This window comes from Desmodus rotundus, chromosome 12 (assembly GCF_022682495.2).
Source record: "Desmodus rotundus isolate HL8 chromosome 12, HLdesRot8A.1, whole genome shotgun sequence".
NCBI lineage: Eukaryota > Metazoa > Chordata > Mammalia > Chiroptera > Phyllostomidae > Desmodus > Desmodus rotundus.
In genome coordinates, this window is record NC_071398.1 from 33631202 (window position 1) to 33655002 (window position 23801).

A 23801-nucleotide genomic window follows, 5' to 3' on the forward strand; every position below is an offset into this window, starting at 1 on the left:
TTGATCTTCTTTTTCTTAAATAAGTGCTTTTAGCTTTCCATCATGGCACCAGTGCCAGCCAATTAGCCACCGGTGGTGGCGTCAACTTCCCCTCATGAGTCCTAGTCTCTGCCTCCTCCTCCCATCCTGCCTCCTCAGCAGCTGAGGCAGCTGAGGTAGTGGTGGCAGCAGCGGTTATCCTTGCCTCTCTGCCATTTCCACCTTGGATTATCCCCCAGTCAGCAGCATTGGCAGGGAGGGGGACACTAGTTGTAGACACCCACCCCTGCCACAAAGAAGCTCCCCAATTGTTGCACCATTTCACTATTTGGGGAAAATTTATGCTAGGAAACTAAGCAATTAATGGGTGAATGTGATCAGATTTCTCCACCAAGTTCTCAGCCTGATAAGAATTCCCTTGTTAACCTAATGAAGCATTCAAAGAAGACATATGACTCTTTTCAAGATGAACTTGAAGATTATATCAAAGTACAGAAAGCCAGAGGCTCAGAACCAAAGGCTTGTTTCAGACACATGAGCAAGGACTATTTGGAAACCTGTAGGTACAAAGAAGAGGCTGATTTCAGACCCAGGTATAGAATGTTTAATCAGAGACTCCCATCTGAAACCATCCAGACCTACCAAAGAGTATGCAGTATTTCACAAACTGTAGAAAACCAGTTACCTCAGTGGCTACCGGCTCATGACAGCAGGCTAAGAGTAGACTCCCTGAGCTACTGCCAGTTCACCTGGGACTATTTCTCAGAAAAGCCAGTTCCCCTGAAGCTTAGTCGGTAAGAGTATAATTATAGTACATACAACGTAGTCTAGAGTTTACAAGCACCTCTCAGAAAACAGTACCTGTGCTCCTAAAGCCAGTCATAAACAGATGCATTACAAGAGAAAAAGGTATCCAGAAGAAAGCAGAGAAAAATCAGAGGAGAACCAGCCCAAGCATAAGAAGGAAAAAAGCTGTGAGGAAATAGATTTAGATAAACACAAGAGCAACCAGAAAAACAAAACAGAGGTGGAAACAGTCAGGGTCAGTACAGAAAAGCTTAAGAATCACAAGGAGAAAAAGATGAGATGTAGCCTTCAAGAAAGAGGATCATAAGTGTAGGAAAGAGAAAAAGGAGCAGGTTCTATTACGTCGACCCCCTAAGAGTCACACTGTAAGAAGCAACAACTTCTCTTCTTCCTCTCCGCCATTAGCTTGGCAGCCTCAAAACAGCAACCATGCGTGAGTGCATCTGCATCCACATTAGGCAGGCGGGTGTCCAGATTGGCAATGCCTGCTGGGAGCTCTACTGCCTGGAACATTGGCCTCCAGCCCGATGGCCAGTTGCCAAGTGATAAGACTATTGGGTGGGGAAATGACACCTTCAACACCTTCTTCAGTGAGACAGGCGCTCACAAGCATGTGCCCAGGGCAGTGTTTGTAGACCTGGAAACCACAGTCATTGTTGAAGTTCACAGTGGTACCTACTGCCAGCTCTTCCACCCTGAGCAGATCACAGGCAAGGAAGATGCTGCCAAGAACTATGCCCGTGGACACTACACCATTGGCATGGAGATCATTGACCTTGTCCTGGACCAAATTTGGAAACTGGCTGACAAGTTTTCAGGGCTTCTTGGTTTTCCACAGCTTTGGTTGGGCGACTGGTTCTGGGTTCACCTCCCTGCTGATGGAGCATCTCTCTGTCAATTATGGCAAGAAGCCAAGCTGGAGTTCTCCATTTTCTGGCCCCCCAGGTTTCCACAGCTATAGTGGAGCCCTACAACCCCATCCTTACCACCCACAACACCCTGGAGCACTCTGATTTTGCCTTCATGGTTGACAAGGCCATCTATGACATCTGTCATAGAAACCTCGATATTGAATGCCCAACCTACACTAACCTGAATAGGTTAATAGGTCAAATTGTGTCTTCCACCACTGCTTCCCTCAGGTTTGATGGACCCCTGAATGTCAATCTGAGTGAATTCCAGACCAACCTGGTGCCCTATCCCTGCATCCACTTCCTTCTGGCCACATATGCCCCTGTCATCTCTGCTGAGAAAGCCTGCCATGAACAGCTTTTTGCAGCAGAGATCACCAATGCGTGCTTTGAGCCAGCAAACCAGATAGTGAAATGTGACCCTCGCCATGGTAAATGAATGACTTGCTGCCTTTTGTACCGTGGTGACATGGTTCCCAAACATGTCAATGCTGCCATTGCCACAATCAAGACCAAGCATACCATCCAGTTTTTGGACTGGTGCCCCACTGGCTTCAAAGTTAGCATTAATTACCAGCCTCCTACTGTGGTGCCTGGTGGAGACCCAGCCAAAGTACAGCAAGCTGTGTGCATGCTGAGCAACACCACAGCTATTGCTGAGGCCTGGGCTCGCCTGGACCACAAGTTTGACCTGATGTACACCAAGTGTGCTTTTGTCCACTGATACATGGGTGAGGACGTGGAGGAAGGAGAGTTTTCTAAAGCCCATGAGGACATGGCTGGCCTAGAGAAGGATTATGAGGAGGTTGGTGTGGATTCTGTTGAAGGAGAGGGTGAGGAAGAAGGAGAGGAATACTAAAGTTAAAAGGTCATAATGGTGTGGCTTTTACAGGGAAGCTTGTCCTGTTTTAAACATTGAAAAGCTGTGCTCTGATCTGTTAATCTATATGTAGCAGTGTATACTCATATACAATTACTGGCCTGTGCTTTAAAACATGACGCTTTGTCACAGACCCAACCATTTCATTTCTGATGGGTTTGAATAAAGTATTCCCTGTCTTAAATGAAAAAAAGAGAGAAAATGAAAGGAACAAGGTAAAGAAAGAACCAAGGAGAAAATGCTTTGGGACCAGTCTATCCTTGGGTTTTGAAGCTCTTGAGTTGGTTCTCCTGAGGTTAAACTGAAAAAATCATCGAGGAGCTCAGTTTTATGATGTTCATGTTCATAGCATTTTTCTCATGTAAACAGGTACTTTAACTTCTAACAAAGGCCAAATGAACAGAAAGTATTTAGTATGCTTGATCTCCAACATGGAAGTTACTTTTCCTCATTTTCTAAAAGCATTATTACATTTTTCTTATACATAATGTAACTTCCCTGAATGAGAGTGGCTTTGCTTTTATTCATCAAATTGCTATGCTGATGGAAATATTTTTCCCTTGGGAAGTCATTTATTTTATTTATTTTATTTTTATTTTTTTTAATTAATTAATTTTTATTCAGTTACAATTGTCTGCATTTTCTCTCCATCCCTCCACCCCACCCCAGCCAGTCCCACCTCCCTTCCCCATCTCTACCCTCCCCCTTGATTTTGTCCTTGTGTCCTTTATAGTAGACTCCTATAGACTCCCGAAGTTTCTCCCACTGGCTCGATCCTCCCTGGGTTTTGCAGCCAAAAGTAATGGGGACTTATCTCCCTGGCACTGGAACCCTGGGCTGGGGGCCCCGGTGTGGCACTGGGACTCCTCATTCTTGATATATCCCTCCTGAATTTTTACCCACTACACGTGGATATGGGGCCAGCCTGTTCCATGTTTCTGTCGCTCCTACCACCTGGATGGATATGGTTTCTTTAAATCCATAGTTGTCTAACTTCCATTCAACTCAATTTCTGGTGGTTCTGAGTGATGGTTGTTGTATATTTAGTTGTAATTTTGATGTGGTTGTGCAAGGAGGTGATCCATATTTACCTAGGCCACCATCTTTGCCGTGTATTTCTGCCATTTTTGTATTTAGTGTTTTGTACAATTTTTATTCTTTCTTTCCTCTTCAGTATATTTTTTAGGTTATTTTTCTCAGTGGTTGTTTCATGTATAGCCATCAACATCTTCAACTGATAATATCCTAGTTTAAATAATAACAACTTAATTTTAATAGTTTATAAATAATCTGCTCCTATATCATATATACCTTCCCTTCCCCCATTAAACTGTTATCAGTTAGATTACTTTTCATACATTGTTTGCTCTTTAACAAATTTATGATTGTCTTATGTGTTTGCTTATTAAATCATATAGTATATTAACTGTATTTTCTTTATTTACTATATTATTGAAGCTCTGGAATCTGGGCCTCAGCTAATTCATAGAAATAGTAAATAACTTGTCTGTGTGCACACCTTTGATATGTCAACCAGCTAAAACCAGTCCATACTCCCACCACTTCCTTTATTGAGCTCCCCACAGTTACCATTAGGACACCCCAGGGCAAAGTACTGGACATCTAGGAACCATGGCTATAGTGAAAAATCCACTGAAATCCCCCCTAAGCATGCCTGTCTCTTCCCCACCCCATCCACTAGCTCCACTCTCCAGACTCCTAGTGCCCACACAAAGAGGAGCTCATGCCCTGCATAATTATCAACTGGTTGTGGCCATTGGGTTTGTGGTGCAGAATTTCTAAGAAGGCTCTCAAGGAGGTTTGGGAAGAATCAGGGAAAGACTGAGTTGTGTGGCTCTAGGAAGGAAGCCATTTTTTCCCTCACACAAGATAGCATTCTGGTCAGTGCCCTCCCTTCGCACATCCAAATCTTGGTCTCCTTGGGCCTGATGAACTCTGCTGGCTTCATCCTGATGAGTCCCTGAGACCCCACCCCACATTAAGGTCCATGGGTACCCAGCAGATGGTGGCTTGCCTTGGGGTATTCTGTGGCTTTTGCTGAGAGGCATCAGACACAACACTGGCACTGAGTTTGAATCTGTACCAATCTGGTGAACACTATTCACCCCTACGTGGTGACTCACTGAGAACACACCTCACACAACACAGTTGGAGGTGGATCTCAAAGTGCCTTTAACCTTTTGCTGACATGCCTGTAGGTACAGTGCTGGTGGAAGCCAGCATTAGGGCACAATTTGGCCCCTCCCATACACATTCAGGCCTAGCAGAGGCAGCCACAAACTGGTAGCTCCAAACAGGTAGGCCAAGGTTATTCAGAGGTAGCATCTGACATTGACCTGCACCAGAGTCCTCCCAAAAGGTCCCAGAACCAATACATCTAGTGGCAGGCTTCAGACCATATCACAGCACAACCCAGTTAGCTCCACGAGAAGCACATCCTAAGGGAGATCTCAGCAGGCATTAGACCTTGCAGGTACAAATTCTTCTTCATGGGATCATCACTCACACAGCAGGTTATATACCATGGCTGGGGTCAATCCTCCTAGTCAACAAGCTAGGGGTCAACTCCATTCATGGATAGGACAACAGCAATCAAGACACACAACTAGAGGGCTCACATAACCCACACAAGAGACATTACTGGAGTAATTTGCTTGGGTCATAAGGGAGAATGCACTACTGAGCCATAAAGGACAAGAATTATATAAGGCCATCATACCAAGACTGAGAGACATAGCAAATATACAGAAAAAAAAATACAGAGGCCACCAACATGTGAAAACAAAGAAACATTCCCCAAATAAAGGAATAAAATGAATCCCCCAGAAAAAGAACCAAATGAAATGGAGGCAGCATCACACCAGATACAGAGCTCAAAACAATGATAATGGTCAAATAACTTAGACCCTAAGTTATTTGGGGAGTCAAACTCATTTTCACCGGGGGCCACATCAGCCTCACAGTTGCCTTCAAAGGGCTGAATGTAATTTAGGATTGTATAAATGTAACTACTCCTTAATAGTTAAGTGAGAGCTCAGCACTGCTGCCTGGTAGAAACAAGATGCTGGGCCCAACAGAACAAGGTAGAGGGCCAGATTCAGCCCACAGGCCTTGTGTTTCCCACCTGTGACATGGCGGGGGAAATGGATGAACTCAGAACTTAAAGAGATATCAAGCATAAAAGAGAACATAGAAACCATTTAAAAAGTCAGAAATAAAAAATATAATATCTGAGCCTTGGCTGGTGTGGCTCAGTGGATTGAGTGCTGGCCTGAGAACCAAAGGGTCACCAGTTCAACTCCCAGTTAGGGCACATGCCTGGGTTGCAAGTCAGGTCCCCAATGGGGAGGTGTGTGAGAGGCAACCACACATTGATGTATCTCTCCCTCTCTGCCTCCCTTCCCTTCTCTCTAAAAATAAGTAGACAAAATCTTTTAAAAAAGAATATAATATCTGAAATGAAGAATACACTAGAAGGAATCAACAGTAGGTTAGGTGAAACAAAGAATAGATTCAACAATTTGGAAGGCAAGGTAGGAGAAAATTCACAATCAGAATGTCAAAAACAAACAAAAAAAGAATACAAAGAAATAAAGACAATTTAAGGACCTCTGGAAAAGCATGAAGTATAACAACATCCCCATCATAAGGGTACCATGAGAAGAAGAAAATGAGAACAAGTACTGAGAACCTATTTGAAGAAATAATGACTGCTAATTTCCCTATCTGGTAAAGGAAATAAGCACACATATCCAGGAAACAGAGAGTCCTAAGTAGGATGAACCCAAAGAGGCCCACACCAAGACACATCATAATAAAAATGCCAAAGGTTAAAGACAAAGAGAAAATCTTAAAAGCAGCAAGAGGAAAACAGTTAATTACGTACAAGAGAGGTCCCAAAAAACTGTCAGCTGATTTCTCAACAGAAACATTTCAGGCCAGACAAAATTAAATATTCAAAGTGATGAAAAGCAAGACCTAAAACAAAGACTACTCTGCCCCGCAAGGCTATCAACTAAATTTAAATGAGAAATAAAGAGCTTCCCAGACAAAAATAAAATAAAATAATTAAAAACTGAAGGAGTTCATTACCACCAGACCAGAATTACAAGAAAAGTTAAAGGAACTTCTTTGTGAAGAAGAGAGGGAAAAAAGTGATATAAAGAATAAAATGGTAATAAATACATACCTAACAATAATCACTTTATTTATTTTTAACATATAAATGTTTATTAATTTTTTTCAATTTTTAAATTATTTTATTGTTGTTCAATTACAGTTGTCTGCATTTTCTCCCCACCTCTCTACCCCACCCCAGCCAAACCCACCTCCCTCCCCTGCTTCCACCCTCCCCCTTGGTTTTGTCCATGTGCCAGGAACTACTGTTCCTGAAAACCCTTCACCCTACTATCCCTTCCCCCCTCCCCTCTGGCTATTGTTAGATTGTTCTTAACTTCAATGTCTCTGGTTATATTTTATTTGCTTCTTTCTTTTGTTGATTATGTTCCAGTTAAAGGTGAGATCATATGGTATTTGTCCCTCACCACCTGGCTTATTTCACTTAACATATTATGTATTGTGATACAATACATCACATTGTATCACAATACAAGTTGGTTGTATTATAATACCGCCAACTTTACCCTTTCTAGAGTTTGCTGTGGTTCCATATAAATTTTTGGTATATTTCTTCCAGTTTTGTAGGATAATGCCATTGGTATTTAATAGGAATTGTGTTGAATCTGTGGATTTCTCTGGGTAGTATAGACGTTTTAATGATATTAATTCTTTCGATCCATGAACGCGATATATGCTTCCATTTATTTGTATCTTCTCAAGTTTCTTTCTTCAGTATCCTATAATTTTCTGAGTATAGGTCTTTTTATCTCCTTTGTTCAATTTATTCCTAGGTGTGTTGTATTTTTTTGTTGCAATTGTAAATGGGATTGTTTTCTTAGTTTCCCTTTCTCTTAGTTTATTACTGGTGTCTCTACAGTCAATTAATATTTGACAAAGGAGGCAGGAGCATAAAATGGAGCAAAAATAGCCTCTTCAGCAAATGGTGTTGGGAGATCTGGACAGCTATGTGCAAAAAAATGAAACTCGATCACCAACTTACACCATACACAAAAATAAATTCAAGGTGGATAAAAGACTTAAGTATAAGTCGTAACACCATAAAAGTCCTAGAGGAAAACATTGGCAGGAAAATCTCAGATGTTTCATGCAGCAACACCCTCACAGACACGTCCCCTAAAGCGAGGGACATAAAGGAAAGAATAAACAAATGGAACCTCAACAAAATAAAAAGCTTCTGCATGGCTAAAGAAAACAGCATTAAGGGGGAGGGTGGAGGGAGGGGAGGGAGGGGGGTTTGGCTGGGGTGGGGTGGAGGGATGAGGAGAAAAGGCATACAACTGTAATTGAATAACAATAAAAAAAATTTTAAAAAGGAAACAGCATTAAAATTAAAAGAGAACCAACAGTATGGGAAAACAATAATCATTTTAAATGTAAATTGTTAAATGTTCCTGTCAAAAGATAGGGTAATAAATGGTAATAAATGAATGGGTAATAAAACAATACCCGTATATATGCTGTCTATAAGAGACCCATCTCAAAATGAAAGACACATACAGACTGAAAGTTAAGAGATGGAAAAAAACTATTTCATGCAAATAAAAACAAAAAACCCTGGTGTAGCAACACTTATATGAGACAAAATTGACTTTAAACCAAGGACTTCAATAAAAAAACAAAGAAGGACATTACATAATGATAAAGGGATGGACCCAACAAGAGGCTATAAACCTTATAAACATTTATGTACCTGCTATAGGAACACCCAAACATGTAAATAAAATCTTGACAGGCATAAAGGAAGAAATCGACAGTAATAGTCATAGGAGGGGATTTTAACACACCACTGACATCAATAAATAGATGTTCCAGACAGAAAATCAAAAAGAAAACAGTGACCTAAATAAAACACCAGATCAGAAAAATTTACTTGATATTTCAGAGCATTTCACCACAGGCACCAGAATATACATTCTTTTCAAATGCACACAAAACATTTTCAGATATAGACTACATGTTAGGGCACAAAACAAGTCTCAATAAATATAAGAAGATTGAAATAATATTAAGCATCTTCTCAGACAAAATGTTATGTATAAAACTAGAAATCACTTCCAGCCAAGATGGAGGCATAGGTAGACACACTGTGCCCCTTCACACAAACAAAAGAAGGACAACAACAAATGTAAAAACAAACAAACAAAAAAACAACCGGAACTGACAGAAAATCAACTGTATGGAAGTCCAACAACCAAGGAGTTAAAGAAGAAACATTCATCCAGACCAGCAGGAGGAGCGGAGACAGGCAGCTGGGTGGAGAGGACTTATGCCAAGGCAGCGGCTGGAGGACCCAGCAAGGTGGCAGACTGCAGACTCGGCAGTCCCACATTCGAGTGCAGATAAACTGGGAAGAACAACTGGGGAGCAAGACAGACCACACAACCTATGGTTCCAGTGTGGGGAAATAAAGTCTCAAAATCCCTGACTGAAAACACCTGTGCGGATTGAGGCAGCAGTGGGAGAAACTCTCAGCCTCACAGGAGAGTTTGTTGGAGAGACCCACAGGATCCTAGAACATACACAAAAGCACCCACCCAAGAATCAGTACCAGAAGGGCCCAATTTGATTTTGGGTAGCCAAGAAAGTGACTGAAAACTGGTAGAGAGCTGAGCAGTGGCTCTGTTCCCTCTTGGACCCCTCCCCTACATGCAGCATCACAGCCAGCGACTTGCCACGCCCTGGTGAACACCTAAGGCTCCTCCCCTTACTACATAACAGGCGCACTCAGACAAAAAAAAAAAAAAAAGGTCCAAAGAACAGTTCAAAGCTCCAGAAAAAAACACAACTAGGTGATGAAGAGATAGCCAACCTATAAGATGCACAGTTCAAAACACTGGTTATCAGGATGCTCCAGGAACTCACTGGGTACTTCAACAAGATAAAAATGACCTAGGCAGCATTAAAGGTTGCATTATGTGAAATTGAGAAAAATCTACAGGGAACCAACACTGAAGGGAAGGAAACCAGGACTCAAATTGATGGTTTGGAACAGAAGGAAGAAAGAAACATTCAACCAGAACAGGAACAAGAATTCAAAAAAAATGAGAAGAGGCTCAGGAACCTCCAGAACATCTTTAAATGTCCCAACATCCGAATCATAGGGGTGCCAGAAGGAGAAGAGGAAGACCAAGAAATGGAAAACTTATTTGAACAAATAATGAAGGGAAACTTTCCCAATCTGGCAAAGGAAATAGACTTCCAGGAAGTCCAGGAAGTTCAGAGAGTCCCAAAGAAGTTGGACCCAAGGAAGCACACACCAAGGCACATCATCATTAAGTTACCCAAGATTAAAGATAAGAAGAGAATCTTAAAAGCAGCAGAGACAAGGAGACAGTTACCCACAAAGGAGTTCCCATTAGACTATCAGCTGATTTCTCAAAAACAAACAAACAAACAAAAAACAAACAAAAAACAAAAAACCCTTGCAGGCAAAAAGGAGCTGGAAAGAAGTATTTGAAGTCATGAAAGGCAAGGACCTACATCCAGATTACTCTATCCAGCAAAGCTATCATTTAAAATAGAAGGGCAGATAAAGTGCTTCCCAGATAAGGTCAAGTTAAAGGAGCTCATCATTACCCAGACCTTATTATATGAAATGTTAAAGGGACTTATCTAAGAAAAAGAAGATCAAAAATATGAACAGTAAAACAAACTCACAGCTATTAACCAACCAACCAACCAAACAAAACACCTAAGCAAACAACTGGAACAGGAACAGAAATGGAGATCCCATGGAGGGTTACCAGTGTGGGAGGAGAAGGGGGAGTGAGAAAAAGGTACAGAGAATAAGTACCATAAATGGTAGGCAGAAAAATAGACAGGGGGAGGTTAAGAATAGTATAGGAAATGTAGAAGCCAAAGAACTTATATGTACCATCCATGGACATAAACTACAGGGGTAAAATGCAGGTGGGAAGGGGTGTGAAGGGTGGAGGGGAATAAAGGGGGGGGAATGGGACAACTGTAATAGCATAATCAATAAAATATATTCTAAAAAAATAAAACTAGAAATCAATTACAAGAAAACGTACTAAAAAACATACAAATGCATGAGGCTAAATAACACATTACTAAACAGCGAATGGGTTAAAAATGATATCAAGAGAGAATTCAAAAGGTATCTTTTTTTTCCCCTCAATGGGCTTTTATTGGGTTTATTTGCATAGGAATACAGGGCATATACATAAAGCTCATCAATCATTGTCAGACAGTAATGATCAAACAATAGATAACATACTAAGAACTATGAGGGCTTATTCTGAGTCAGGGTCAGTTAGCTAAAGGGTTATAAAACTTTGGGAAACGAACTCATTTCGTGCTTGGAACCTTATCATTTATTTCTTTTAATTTTTTTTATTTTTATTCAGTTACAATTGTCTGCATTTTCTCCCCATCCGTCCACCCCAACCCAGCCAGTCCCACCTCCTATTCTTTCAGGGATCATTTCTGTAGTTAGTCAAAAGATATCTTGAGACAAATGAAAATAGGAACACAACAGGAAAAATCTATGGCACACAGAGAAAGCAGTTGTCAGAGGGAAATTCACAGTATTACAAGCCAACCTCAAGAAATAAGAAAAACTTCAAAGAAACCATCTAACCTATGCCCAGAGGAACTAGAAACAGAACAACAAAGAAACCCCAAAGTGAGTATAAGAAAAAAATAGTAAAGATCAGAGCAGAAATAAACAAAATAGAGTCTAAAAAAACAACACAAAAGGTCGGTAAAACCAAGAGCTGGTTCTCTGAAAGCATAAATAATGTTAACAAACCATTAACCAGACTCATTAACAAAAAGAGAGAGGACCCAAATAAATAAATTCAGAATAGAAGATAAGAATTAACAACTGACACCACAGAAATACAAAGGTTTATAAGAAATTATTATAAACAAATATATGCTATCAAATTGGAAAGTCTGAATGAAATGGATACATTCCTAGAAACACACAATTTTCCAAAACTGAATCAAGAATAAACAGACTATATGAGAAACCTACAGCCAACATCATACTCAATGGGCAAAAACTAAAAGCTTTACCTCTAAGATAAGGAACAACACAAGGATGTCTGCTTTCACCAGTTCTATTCAACATAGTTTTGGAACTTCTAGCCACAACAATCAGACAAGAAAAAGAAATAAAAGGTATCCAAATTGGAAAGGAGGAAGTAAAGCTGTCATTGTTTGCAGATTATGTGATAGTGTACATAGAAAACCCTATAGACTCCACCAAAATAACTACTCAACCTAATGAGTGAATTTGGCAAAAGAGCAGGATACAAAGTCAATATTCAGAAATCAAAGGCATTTTTGTACACCAACAACAAAATATCAGAAACAGAAATCCAGAAAAAAAATCCCACTTACTAATAACAACAAGAAAAATAAAGTACCCAGGAATAAACCTACCCAAGGAGGTAAAAGATTTGTAGTAAGAAAACTATAGAATGCTGAAGAAAGAAAGTAAGAAAGACATAAATAAATGGAAGCATATACCATGTTCATGATTGGGAGAATTAATGTCATCAAAATGTCCATACTACCCAAAGCAATATATAGATTCAACACAATCCCTATTAAAATACCAATGACAAATTTCACTGATATAGAACAAACATTTTAAAAATGTATGTGGAATAGCCCGAATAGCCTCAGCAATTTTGATAAAGACGAACAAAGTAGGAGGGATCACAATACCTGATATCAAACTATATTAAAGGCCACTGTAATCAAAACAGTGAGGTACTGGAATAAGAACAGACACATAGATCAATGGAACAGAATAGAGAGCCTAAAAATAAACCCATGTCTCTATGGTCAATTAATATTTGATAAAGGGGGCAGGAACATAAAATGGGGTAAAAATAACCTCTTCAATAAATGGTGTTGGGAGATCAGGACAGCTACATGCAAAAAAATGAAACATGACCACCAACTTATACCATAAACCAGAATAAACTTAAAGTGGATAAAAGACTTAAACATAAGCTGTGACACCATAAAGGTCCTAGAGGAAAACACAGGCAGTAAAATCAGATATCCCACACAGCAATATTGTTTCTGATACAACCTCTAGGGCAAGGGAAATAAAGGAAAGAATAAACAAATAAGATTACATCAAATCAAGAATTTTCTGCATGGCTAAAGAAAACATCATCAAAATGAAAATTGAACCCACTGTATAGGAAAACATATTTGCCAGTGATACCTTGGATGAAGGTTGATCTCCAAAATATATAAAGAACTCACATGATTCCACTCCAGGAAGACAAACTATCCAATTAAAAAATGGGCAAAGGACCTGAGCAGATACTTCTCCAAGAAGGACATACAGAGGACCTAGAGATCTATGAAAGAATGTTCAGTGTCACTAGCCATCAGAGAGATGCAAATTAAAACCACCATGAGATGCCACTTCACACAGGTCAGAATGGCCATCATAAACAAATCAACAAACAAGTCCTGGTGAGGTTGTGAAGAAAAGGGAACCCTAGTACACTGTTGGTGGGAATGCAGACTTGTATAGCCACTGTAGAAAACAATATGGAAATTCCTCAAAAAACTAAAAATGGAACTGTCTTTTGACCTGGCAATTCCACTGCTGGGATTATACCCTAAGAATCCTGAAACACCTATGCACCTCATAAGAACCTATGCACTTCAGTGTTCATAGCAGTACAATTTACAAGGTCAAGTGAGACAGAAACAGCCTAAGTGCCCATCAGTAAATGTGTGGATCAAAAAACTGTGGTACATTTCCACCATGGAATACTACATAGCAGAAAGAAAGAAGGAACTCCTACCCTTCACAACAGCATGGATGGAACTGGAGAGCATTGTGCTAAGTAAAATAAGCCAGGTGATGAAAGACAAATACCATATGATCTCACCTATAAGTGGAACCTAATCAATAAAACAAACAAGTGGGCAAAATAGAACCAGAGACATGGAAATAAAGAACAAACTGACAGTAACTAGAAGGGAGAGAGGAGAAGGATAACAGCGGAAAGAGGAAGGGTTGTCAAAGAACATGTACAAAGGACCTATGGACAAAGACAACAGGGGGCAGGGAGGATTGAATGTGGGAGGTGGGGGTGGATAAGGCAGGGGAGAGTAATAGGGGGAAATGGGGACAACTGAAGTTGAACAACAATAAAAAAAAGAAGAAACAGAAAATCTGATCCCATTACAACTAATTAAATTGAAGCAGTAATCAAAAATCTCCCAGCAAACAAAAGTCCTGAACCACATGACTTCACAGATGAATTTTACTAAACATTCAAGAAAGAACACCTCTCCTTCTCAAATTGGAACAAAAAATTTAAGAAGAGGGAAGACTGCCAAGTTCATTTTAAGAGGCCACCAATATCCTAATTCAAAAACCAGATAAAGACACCACACACACACAAAAAATTATACAACGTTCCTGATTAAATGGAATTTCACAACATAGATGCGAAATGGTTAACAAAATATTAGCAAACCAAATTCAGCAATACATTAAATAGATCACACACCATAAATAAGGGGGATCTATTCCTGGGATGCAAGGTTGGTACTAAAACAAGTCCAGTAACATGATACACCACATAAGCAAAATGAACAATCAAAATCATATTGTTATATTATTACAGGATAGTAAGAAGCTAGGAAAATCCCTGGGCAAGTGGAAAAGGGAACCTGAGACAAGAAAATTAAACAGAGGAGAACCAAGATGGCGGCGTAGGTAGACACACTGCGCCTCCTCGCACAACCAGAACTGACAGAAAATTGAACGGCAAGGAAGTCTGACACCAAGGAAATAAAAAATAAACATTCATCCAGACCAGTAGGAGGGGCAGAGACAGGCAGCCGGGGCAGAGAGGACTCCAGTTGCGTGGCAGGACCGAGACTGGCAGAGTGTGGGACGAAAGGGGCAGGCAGTCTGACCACTAGCAGACCCTGCGGTCCCACACTCACGCACAGATAAACCAGGACGAACGGTGGGGAGCGAAGCAGACCGCTTAACCCAGGGCTCCAGCGCGGGGGGGGGGGGGGGGGGGGCGGGAATAAAGCCTCAAACCTCTGAATGAAAACGCCCATGGGGGTTGAGGCAGCAGCAGGAGAGACTCCCAGCCTCACAGGAGAGGTTGCTGGAGAGACCCACAGGGGCCTAGAGTGTGCACAAGCCCACCCACTTGGGAGCCAGCACCAGAGGGGCCCAATTTGATTGTGGGTAGTGGAGGGAGTGACGAAATCCGGTGGAGAGTGGAGCGGGCACCATTGCTCCCTCTCAGCCCCTCCCCCCATGAAGCGTCACAGCACAGCGACCGGCGTTACCCTGCCCGGGGGAACACCTAAGGCTCCGCCCCTTTAAGTAACAGACTTGCCAAGACAAAAAAAAAAAAAAAAGGCCCAAATGACAGAACACTTCAAAGCTCCAGAAAAAATACAACTAAGCGAGGAAGAGATAGCCTATCAATGCACAGTTCAAAGCACTGGTTATTAAGACGCTCACAGAATTGGTTGAATTTGGTCGAAAACTACATGAAAAAATGAAGGCTATGCTAAGAGAAACAAAGGAAAATGTACAGGGAACCAATAGTGATGCGAAGGAAACTGGGACTCAAATCAATGGTGTGGACCAGAAGGAAGAAAGAAACATCCAACCAGAAAAGAATGAAGAAACAAGAATTCGGAAAAATGAGGAGAGGCTTAGGAACCTCCAGGACATCTCGAAACGTTCCAACATCCGAATTATAGGGGTGCCAGAAGGAGAAGAGGAAGAACAAAAAATTGAAAACTTATTTGAACAAATAATGAAGGAGGACTTCCCCAGTCTGGCAAAGGAAAGACTTCCAGGAAGTCCAGGAAGCTCAGAGAGTCCCAGAGTCCCAAAGAAGCTGGACCCAAGGAGGAACACACCAAGGCACATCATAATTACATTCCCCAAGATTAAAGAGAAGAAGAGAATCTTAAAAGCAGCAAGAGAAAAGGACACAGTTACCTACAAAGGGGTTCCCATAAGACTGTCAGCTGATTTCTCCAAAGAGACCTTACAGGCAAGAAGGGACTGGCGAGAAGTATTCCAAGTCATGAAAGGCAAGGGCCTACATCCAAGATTACTCTATCTGGCAAAGCTTTCATTTAGAATGGAAGGGCAGATAAAGTGCTTCTCAGATAAGGTCAACTTAAAGGAGTTCATCATCACCAAGCCATTATTATATGAAATGTTAAAGGGACTTATCTAAGAAAAAGAAGATAAAAAATATGAACAGTAAAAATGACAGCAAACTCACAGTTATTAACAACCACACCTAAAACCAAAACAAAAGAAAACTAAGCCAACAACTAGAACATAAACAGAACCACAGAAATGGAGATCACATGGAGGGTTATCAATAGGGGATTGGGAGGGGGAGGGGGGGGAAAGGTACAGAGAACAAATAGCATAAATGATAGGTGGAAAATAGACAGGGGGAGGGTAAGAATAGTGTAGGAAACGTAGAAGCCAAAGAACTTATAAGTATGACCCATGGACATGAACTATAGGGGGGGAATGTGGGAGGAAGGGGGTGGGCAGGATGGAGTTGAGTGAAGGGGTGGAAATGGGACAACTGTAATAGCATAATCAATAAATATATCAAAAAATGGATAGAGTAAGATCAATAAGAAAATAGAGGTCTTGAACAACACTGTAAACCAGCAATTTTCAACAACCGTGATGCAAGAAATTTTAAAACATGCTAGTGATGCTGAGCATCCTTTCATAAGTCTCTGGGCCCTCTGTATGGCCTCCTTGAAGAACTGTTCAGATACTTTGCCCATTTTTTAAATTGGATTGTTTGTCTTCCTGGAGTGGAATCGTGTGAGTTCTTTATATATTTTGGAGATCAAACCCTTGTCTGAGGTATCATTTACAAATATATTTTCCCATACGGTTGGTTCCCTTTTCATTTTGCTGATGTTTTCTTTAGCCATGCAGAAACTTTTTATTTTGATGAAACCCCATTTGTTTATTCTTTCTTTTATGTCCCTTGCTCTAGGGGACATATTGGTGAAAATATTGCTGTGTGGAATATCTGAGATTTCCCTGCCTATGTTCTCCTATAGAACTTTTATGGTGTCACAACTTATATTTAAGTCTTTTATGCATCTTGAGTTTATTTCTGTATATGGTATAAGTTGGTGTTCGAGTTTCATTCAGTATCACTAGCCATGAGAGAGATGCAAATTAAAACCACAATGAGATACCACTTCACACCAGTCAGAATGGCCATCACAGACAAATCAACATGAGGATGGCTAGGGTCGTGGGGACTGGTGGGGGGAAAATGGAGACAACTGTACTTGAACAACAGTAAAGAATTTTTTTAAAGTATTTTTCATTGATTATGCTATTACAGTTTTCCCAATTTTTCCTCCTTTATCCCCCCTCCACCCTGCCTCCCTACAATCCAGCATTCCTCCCACTTAGTTCATGTTCATGGGTTGTACATATATGTTCTTTGACTTCTCCATTTCCTGTACCATTTTTTGTCTCTCCCTGTCTACTTTATGCCTACTAATTATGCTTCTTATTCCCTGTACCTTTCCCCCACATTCCTCCCTTCCTTCTTCCCACTGAAATCCCTCCATGTGATGTCCATTTCTCTGATACTGTTCTTGTTCTAGTTGTTTGCTTAGTTTTTGTTTTCATTGCTTTTCTTTTCTTTTAGGTTCATTTGTTGATAATTGTGAGTTTGTTGTCATTTTACTGTTCATATTTTTGATCTTCTTTTTCTTACATAAGTCCCTTTAACATTTCATATAATAATGGCTTTGTGATGATGAACTCTTTTAACGTGACCTTATCTGGGAGCACTTTATCTGCCCTTCCATTCTAAATGAAAGCTTTGCCAGATAGAGTAATCTTGGATGTAGGCCCTTGCCTTTCATGACTTGGAATACTTCTCGCCAGTCCCTTCTTGCCTGTAAGGTCTCTTTGGAGAAATCAGCTGACAGTCTTATGGGAACCCCTTTGTAGGTAACTGTGTCCTTTTCTCTTGCTGCTTTTAAGATTCTCTTCTTCTCTTTAATCTTGGGGAATGTAATTATGATGTGCCTTGGTGTGTTCCTCCTTGGGTCCAGCTTCTTTGGGACTCTGGGACTCTCTGAGCTTCCTGGACTTCCTGGAAGTCTTTCCTTTGCCAGACTGGGGAAGTCCTCCTTCATTATTTGTTCAAATAAGTTTTCAATTTTTTGTTCTTCCTCTTCCCCTTCTGGCACCCCTATAATTCGGATGTTGGAACGTTTCGAGATGTCCTGGAGGTTCCTAAGCCTCTCCTCATTTTTCCGAATTCTTGTTTCTTCATTCTTTTCTGGTTGGATGTTTCTTTCTTCCTTCTGGTCCACACCATTGATTTGAGTCCCAGTTTCCTTCGCATCACTATTGGTTCCCTTCGCATCACTATTGGTTCCCTGTACATTTTCCTTTGTTTCTCTTAGCATAGCCTTCATTTTTTCATGTAGTTTTCGACCAAATTCAACCAATTCTGTGAGCGTCTTAATAACCAGTGTTTTGAACTGTGCATTGATAGGTAGGCTATCTCTTCCTCGCTTAGTTTTATTTTTTCTGGAGCTTTGAAGTGTTCTGTCATTTGGGCCTTTTTTTTTTTTTTGTCTTGGCAAGTCTGTTACTTAAAGGGGCGGAGCCTTAGGTGTTCCCCCGGGTGGGGTAACGCTGGTCGCTGTGCTGTGATGCTGCATGTGGGGAAGGGGCTGAGAGGGAGCAATGGTGCCCGCTCCACTCTCCACCGGATTTCGTCACTCCCTCCACTACCCACAATCAAATTGGGCCCTTCTGGTGCTGGTTCCCGAGTGGGTGGGCTTGTGCACGCCTTAGGCCCCTGTGGGTCTCCTCAATGACCTCTCCTGTGAGGCTGTGAGTCTCTCCTGCTGCCACCCCAACCCCCATGGCCATTTTCAATCAGAGGTTTGAGGCTTTATTTCCCCACGCTGGAGCCCTGGGTTACGCAGTCTGCTTCACTCCCCGCCTTTCGTCCAGGTTTATCTGTGCGCGAGTGTCGGGCTGCAGCGTCTGCTACCCGCCGCTTTGCCTGCCCAGTTCTCCACCACTCTGAGTCCAGCCCTCTGGGTTTATCTGTGCACAAATGTGGGGCCGTAGGGTCTGCAAGTGATCAGACTGCCTGCCCTTTTCGTCCCACACTCTGCCAGTCTCGGTCCCGCCATGGCCACGTGAGTCCTCTCCGCCCCGGTGCCCATCTCCACCCCTCCTACCGGTCTTGATGTATGTTTCAGACTTCCTTGCCATTCGATTTTCTGTCAGTTCTGGTTGTGCGAGGAGGCGCAGTGTGTCTACCTACTCCGCCGCCGTCTTGGTTCTCTGGTCCTTGCCTTTCATGACTTCAAATAATTATTTCCAGCCCCTTCTTGCCTGCAAGGTTTGTCTTGAGAAAACAGCTAATAGCCTTATGGGTACTCCTATGTAGGTAACTCTGTCCTTTCCTCTTTCTGCTTTTAGGATTCTCTCCTTATCTTTCATCTCAGTGATGAAAGGTAAGTTAATGATGATGTGCCTTGGTGTGTTCCTCATTGTTTCCAACTTCTTTGGGACTCTCTGGGTTTCCTGGACTTCCTGAAGTCTATTTCCTTTGCCAGACTGGGGAAGTTCTCCATCATTATTTGTTCAAATAAGTTTTCAATTTCTTGCTGTTGTTCTTCTCCTTCTGGCACCCCTATAATTCAGATATTGGAACATTCAGGTTGTCCCAGAGTAAGACTGTCTTCACTTTTTTGAATTCTTGTTTCTTCATTCTGTTCTGGTTGGATGTTTATTTTTTCCTTTTGTTCCAAATCATTGCTTTGAGTCCTGGTTTCCTTCCTGTCATGGTTGGTTCCCTGAATATTTTGCTTTATTTCATCTTGAGTATCTTTCATTTGTTTTTTCATTTTTCGACCAAGCTCAATCAGATCTGTGAGCATTTTGATTACCAGGGCTTTAAATTCCATCAGATAGGTTGGCTATCTCCTCATCGCTTAGTTCTCTTTCTGAGGTTTTGCTCTGTTCTTTCATTTGAGCCATATTTCTTTGTCTTGGCACACCTGATATGTTTAAGGGGGCGGGGCCTTAAGTATTCACCAGGGCAGGGCAACCCTCTTTGCTGTGCTGCAGTGCTGCCTGTGGGGAGGGGCCAGAGAGAGAACAATGCAGCTCACCTTCTCGTCTGCAGCGCACTTTCCAAGGGACTCTTGTGTGAGACTGGGAGATTCTCCCACGGTGGCAACCCCCACCATAGTCCACAGTCAGCTTTGAGGCTCAGTTTTGCCTTCAGCCAGCCCTGCTGGCATGGGCTGCCGCCTCACTGGACTGGTTGATTTGGTTGATTTTTTAATTCCTTGGTTGTTGGAGTTCCATGCAGTTTGATTTTCTCGCGCTTCTTGTTTATTGATTTTAGATTGGTTGTTACCCTCCTTTTGGTTGTGCAAGGAAGAGAAGGGTTTCTACCTGTGCCTCTATCACGGCTGGGACTCCTAAAATTTTTTTTTTTTAATCAAGAAACAACAAGTGCTGGTAAGGTTGTGGAGAAAATGGAATCCTAGTGTACTGTTGGTGAGAATGCAGACTGGTGCAGTCAATGTGGAAAACAGTATGGAAATTCCTCAAAAAACTACAAATGGAACTGTCTTTTGATCCAGCAATTCCCCTGCTGGGATTATACCCTAAGAATCCTGAAACACCAATTCAAAAGAACCTATGCACCTCAATGTTCATAGAAGCACAATTTATAACAGCCAATTGTTGGAAGCAACCTAAATGTCCATCTGTAAATGAGTGGATCAGAAAACTGGTACATTTACACAATGGGATACTATGCAGCAGAAAGAAAGAAGGAGCTCCTACCCTTCAAGACAGCATGGATGGATCTGGAGAACATTATGCTAAGTGAAATAAGCCAGGTGATGAAAGACAAATACCATATGACCTCACCTATGACAGGAACCTGATTAACAAAACAAACAAGCAAAATATAACCAGAGATATTGAAATAAAGAACAAACTTTCAGGGGAGGGGGAGTAATGGGGGGAGTGTACACAGAGAGAGGGGATAACAAGGAGAAAAAGGGGAAGGGTCATCAAGGAACATGTATAAAGGACCCTGGACAAAGCCAAAGGGGGATAGGATTGAGGGTGGAAGGTGGGGATGGGTGAGGTGGGGGGGAATAGTAGGAGGGAAAAGGAGAAAACTATACTTGAACAATAAATAAATAAATACATACATAAAGATTCTCTCTTCAGTTAATATTATTGTAAAACAAGATCTATAGGTATCAATAAATACTTGATTAAAAAATTTAAGGCAAAAGAGGAAGATGGCAGCAAGATAGGTGGGAGCAGAGTTAACTTCCCTCTGCACTTGGGTGAAACACCTACCCATTCTATTGAGGAACAAAGCAAACAGCCAAAAGCAGCCCAGCGTTTATGAAGATAGGAGACCAAAAAGTACAAAGGACACTGAGAAAACAGAAGGTAAGGGGATTGCTTCAGGACAAAAAGGTCCCTGGGACCAGCACAAGGACCAGGGCAGCTGCAGCCCAGGCCTGCCCCTGCCCGGCCTGCTGCAAGACTCCTGGGAGAGAGCCGGGTTAACGGCCCCCTCCCCTGCCAAACAAGGCCCAAGCAACACTGTGAGAGACCTGGTTGCCTGAAGTCGCAGGGAGGGGAATAAGGACAAAGTGGTAAACCCAGGGAGACCGTGGGCACTGGCTGGGAGAGTTGAAAGTTGGGCCTGTGTGACCCTGGCCCGGACAGTCCCTGGCCTAGCTGGAGAGGTGGGCTGTGTGAGAGGACAGGCCCTTCCTTGTACAGAGGGAGCCACAGGATTGAGCAGGAGGATTTTCCCCAAAAGAAAAAGCCCCCCGGGGGCACTTTGGGGAATTCCCCTGCAGCAACAGCTCCAGTCTCCTCTCCGCCCCACCACCCATCCGGGGCTGTGCGCATTGACCGGGAGTGTCTGCACCTCATCTTGGAGGGAGCTGGGGCTACAGGCACCAACCACGGGAGTGTGCCCAGTAACCAGGAGTGTGCCCACCCACCGGGGAGTGTCCGCATCTCATCTCGGAGGGAACTGAGACCACAGGCACCGGGGAGACTAAATCAAGGAAGGCTCTGTGCACACACCCATAGCCCGGAGGAGGCCTACCATAAAAATAGAGTGGGTAGACGCTGGGAACACCAGGATACCTCCTGAAAGAGGAAACCCACCAACAAAGGAAACACCAACAGATAAGAAGAGAAGAAGGTGAAGGAGGGAGTGGAAGCCACACTAAGTCAACCCAGGACCTTTCTGAAAACACAAATAAATAGTGAAGAAATTACTAAGGAGAAACAACTTAACAAGAGCAAGAGAAAAGCCTCAAAACCTTGTACACACGGAAGAACCAGCTCCAACACAACCTGCCCACACCTGTACAACAGAAAACAAGAGGTGGGGGACAGACTGACCCTCAGATAACCAGCTGATGGGAAAGACCCACCAAAGAAAGACCCAACAAGAACCAAAAACCAAAGACATACACAGAGTCAACATAAACCACAGCCCAAGACAGTAAGATCGGGAGATCAAGGAGACTGTACCACTAAATCTCACAGGTATTCTATCACAGAAGTTTACACCAAACACTGAGGGGGTCAGAACAGAGCAACTTAAGAAGAAGAGGCTAACAGGAAGAGTCTCACAAACAATGGGAAGACAAAGAAACAATCCCCAAATGAAAGGAAAGGGGGAAGTCTCAGAAATAGAGCTAAATGAAAAAGAGGCAAGTCAACTATCAGATACTGAGTTCAAGGAATTGGTTATAAAGAAGCTTCATGAGCTCACACAGAATTACCAAAAACTACAGGGAAACTACAATGAACTCACTGCAAACTATATCAACATGAAAAAGGAAATAGAAACTATCAACAAGGGCCAAGAGGAAATGAAGAATACAATTTCTGAACTGAAGAACACAGTAGAAGGAATCAAAAGCAGGCTCGATGAAGCAGAGGATCAGATCAGCGAACTGCAGGAAAAGGTAGAAAAAAACACCCAGAATGAGCAAGAAAAAGAAAAGAGACTCAGAAACAATGAAGAGGGGTTAAGGGAAATGCAGGACAACATGAAATGTAATAATATCCGTACAATGGGGATACCAGAGTGAGAAGAGGAAGAGCAAGGGATAGAAAACCTGTTTGAAAAAGTAATGGTGGAAAATTTCCCTAATCTGATGAGAGAAAAGGTCACACAAATCCAGGAATCACAGAGAGTCCCAAGCAAGAGGGACCCAAAGAGGCCCACTTCAAGACACATCATAATTAAAGTGGCAAAATTCCAAGACAAAGAAAGAACCTTAAAGGCAGCAAGGGAAAAACAGGAAGTAACATACAAGGGAGCCCCAATAAGGTTAGCAACTGACTTCTCAATGGAAATGCTCCAAGCCAGAAGAGAATGGCAAGAAATATTCCAAGTAATGAGAAACAGAGTCCTGCAAGCAAGACTACTTTACCCAGCAAGGCTCTCAATCAAGATAGAAGGCCAAATAAGGAGTTTCCCAGACAAAACAAGTCTAAAAGAATATACCTCCACCAAACCAGCTCTGCAAGAGATGCTAAAGGGGCTGCTGTAAGGAATGGAAGGAAAAGAGAGAGAGAAAAACACAGGTACAAAGAATCAGCAATGAATAAGTACCTATCAATAATAACCTTATATGTAAATGGATTAAATTCTCCAAACAAAAGACACAGAATAGCTGAATGGATAAGAAAGCATGACCCACACATATGCTGCCTACAAGAGACCCATCTCAGGACAAAAGACCTACACAGACTGAAAGTGAAGGGATGGAAACAAATTTTCCAAGCAAACGGACAGGAAAAAAAAGCAGGGGTAGCAATACTCATATCAGACAAAATAGACTTCAGAAAAAAGGGCCATAAAGAGAAATCCAGACGGTCACTTCATAATACTCAAAGGAAGAATCCACCAAGAAGACATAAACATTGTAAATATATATGCACCCAACATAGGAGCACCCAAATACAT

At 41.9% G+C, this 23801-nt stretch overlaps 1 protein-coding gene and 1 pseudogene across 1 annotated transcript; both read left to right on the forward strand.

Annotated features, from left to right (window-relative positions):
- Window positions 1-408: 408 nt before the first annotated feature.
- Window positions 409-2848, forward strand: LOC139440425 (lysine-rich coiled-coil protein 1-like). The gene is given in 3 exon segments (XM_071219946.1): window positions 409-803; window positions 805-1070; window positions 2781-2848. Coding segments are annotated over 3 exon segments (729 nt in total).
- Window positions 1216-2645, forward strand: LOC112320177 (tubulin alpha-1A chain-like; annotated as a pseudogene).
- Window positions 2849-23801: the final 20953 nt, after the last annotated feature.